The 1,852-nt window shown below is 41.3% G+C and overlaps 1 protein-coding gene across 1 annotated transcript; it reads left to right on the top strand.

Annotated features, from left to right (window-relative positions):
- Positions 1–860: 860 nt before the first annotated feature.
- Positions 861–1,613, top strand: LOC106871348 (uncharacterized). Its single transcript, XM_014917751.1, has one exon. The coding sequence runs from the start codon at positions 861–863 to the stop codon at positions 1,611–1,613; it is 753 nt and encodes a 250-aa protein (XP_014773237.1).
- The last annotated feature ends 239 nt before the right edge of the window (positions 1,614–1,852 follow it).

Raw genomic sequence — 1,852 nt, forward strand, 5'->3', positions numbered from 1 at the left:
AACAGATCACCAGCAATTGCTTCATCACAAATTGCCGTCCTAGCTCCTGCGAAAAGGGATTACCCTGCTATGTATAATCAGGGCAGCGCAAAAAGTTGTTTTGCACAAGCATTTCTATAGCCAATTGGACGGATGAAATTTACGTACGCTTAATAATTTTACGCAAAACAGCCTTCAGACTTTCCCTATTAATTTCATCGTCTTTTGAATTATGAACATATTTACATCATAAGGGTTCTTTCGTTGTAAGGCTTTCTTTTTCAGTTGATTTTCACCGAGCAAGACTTATCGTAGATAGCGTAATAAGTCACACCCGGACAAAGTCGGGTTATTCTGCTAGTAGGCAATAAAGAAATTCATTCATGGCCTGTTGATTCTTTGACATGCATTGAGTCGGTTCACTCGCATACACATTCGCACGCGCGTACGTTCGCATCGTTTACATAGAGCTGTGGTTGCAAAAGAATATGTTCATGTGATGTTACAAGTTTTCCTTCAATTAACCTTATATATTAATGCATTACCTCCGGTAATAAATATGTTATGACAAACGTCTCGCAAATTCTTATTTTCTTGTCATTACGTACAAGATTGTGACCCCTCTTTCTCACATGCTTATTAAATCATAGGATGTCACTTAATAGACATCGCTATAAAATGGTAACCCCGACGTCAAGAACACGATAGCCACTGCGGACATTTCACCATAAAATAGTAAACCCGATTTCTGAATACGCAAACCACAGCACATGGTAAATCGACGCCACACTACACTTTTCAGGGTAATCTCTACATTACTCTACCAGCACTTCCGCGTCAAATAAGAAAGTCACTTGTCACGCCTGTTCTTTGTCATAATCATGAATAACACTTCCATACCAGCTTACTCCGGCGACGCTAAGCTATGGTTTGCACAGCTTGATTGTTATTTCACAGCACATGGTATACAAGCCGCTCAACAAAAGCTACACGTGCTTATTAGTGGCATTCCTGCCATATTAGCAGACACCGTTAAAGATATCATCACAGATCTTCCACAAAACATGGTCTACGATTCTCTGAGAACAGAAATACTACGCAGAAATTCTAAATCAGCAGAAAGCCGTTTCCATGCATTGTTACAGGGTGAGAACTTGGGTGACAGAACTCCTTCAGAATTTCTTAGGCGGATCAGAGAACTCAGTGACAATACACCTGCAGACAGCTTCTTCATAAAGAAATTAGTTTTTTCCTGCTTACCAACTAATGTACAGACAATATTGGCGAATATGGTTGACACCAACACTATAGCTCAAATCGCTTCGTCTGCAGATAGGATAAGGGAATTTTCTCAAAGACCCATCGCGGCTGATTCGGTTATTGTTTCATCGTCTTCTCGACAACAGCCTGATAATGAAAATGGAGACACCACGTTGAAGGCTATCGATGGTTCAACGCGCCAAATAGCTCAATTCTGTCGTGTTAGACGGCGTTCGCGAAGCCGTTCTTTCTTTTCTAAACGACGTAACACCTTTTCAACCCACAATTCTTCGGTGTGCTGGTACCACGCACATTTTCACGACAAGGCACGTCATTGTAACACGCCTTGTGCCTTTAAAGTGTCGGAAAACTGAACCTAGAGAGCCTGGGCACGTTAGACCTCTCTCACAACTTTTCAGCTAATCGTGCTTTCTTCATTAGGAACCTTGTCTCAAACATGTCGTTCATGGTCGATACGGGATCAAGTTGCAGTATTTTACCATTACGGTTCAGCTCTAACAAGCCACAGTTATCCAGTATTTCCTTATATGCGGTGAACCAGTCTCTCATTAAAACCTTCGGTCAAATATCTTTAACTCTAGACCTTGCCTTG

This window comes from Octopus bimaculoides, chromosome 9, assembly GCF_001194135.2.
Source record: "Octopus bimaculoides isolate UCB-OBI-ISO-001 chromosome 9, ASM119413v2, whole genome shotgun sequence".
Taxonomy (NCBI): Eukaryota; Metazoa; Mollusca; class Cephalopoda; order Octopoda; family Octopodidae; genus Octopus; species Octopus bimaculoides.

Bases quoted from the DNA above. Each gene is read 5' to 3' on its own strand.
- LOC106871348 (XM_014917751.1), top strand. From the start codon at position 861: ATGAATAACACTTCCATACCAGCTTACTCCGGCGACGCTAAGCTATGG.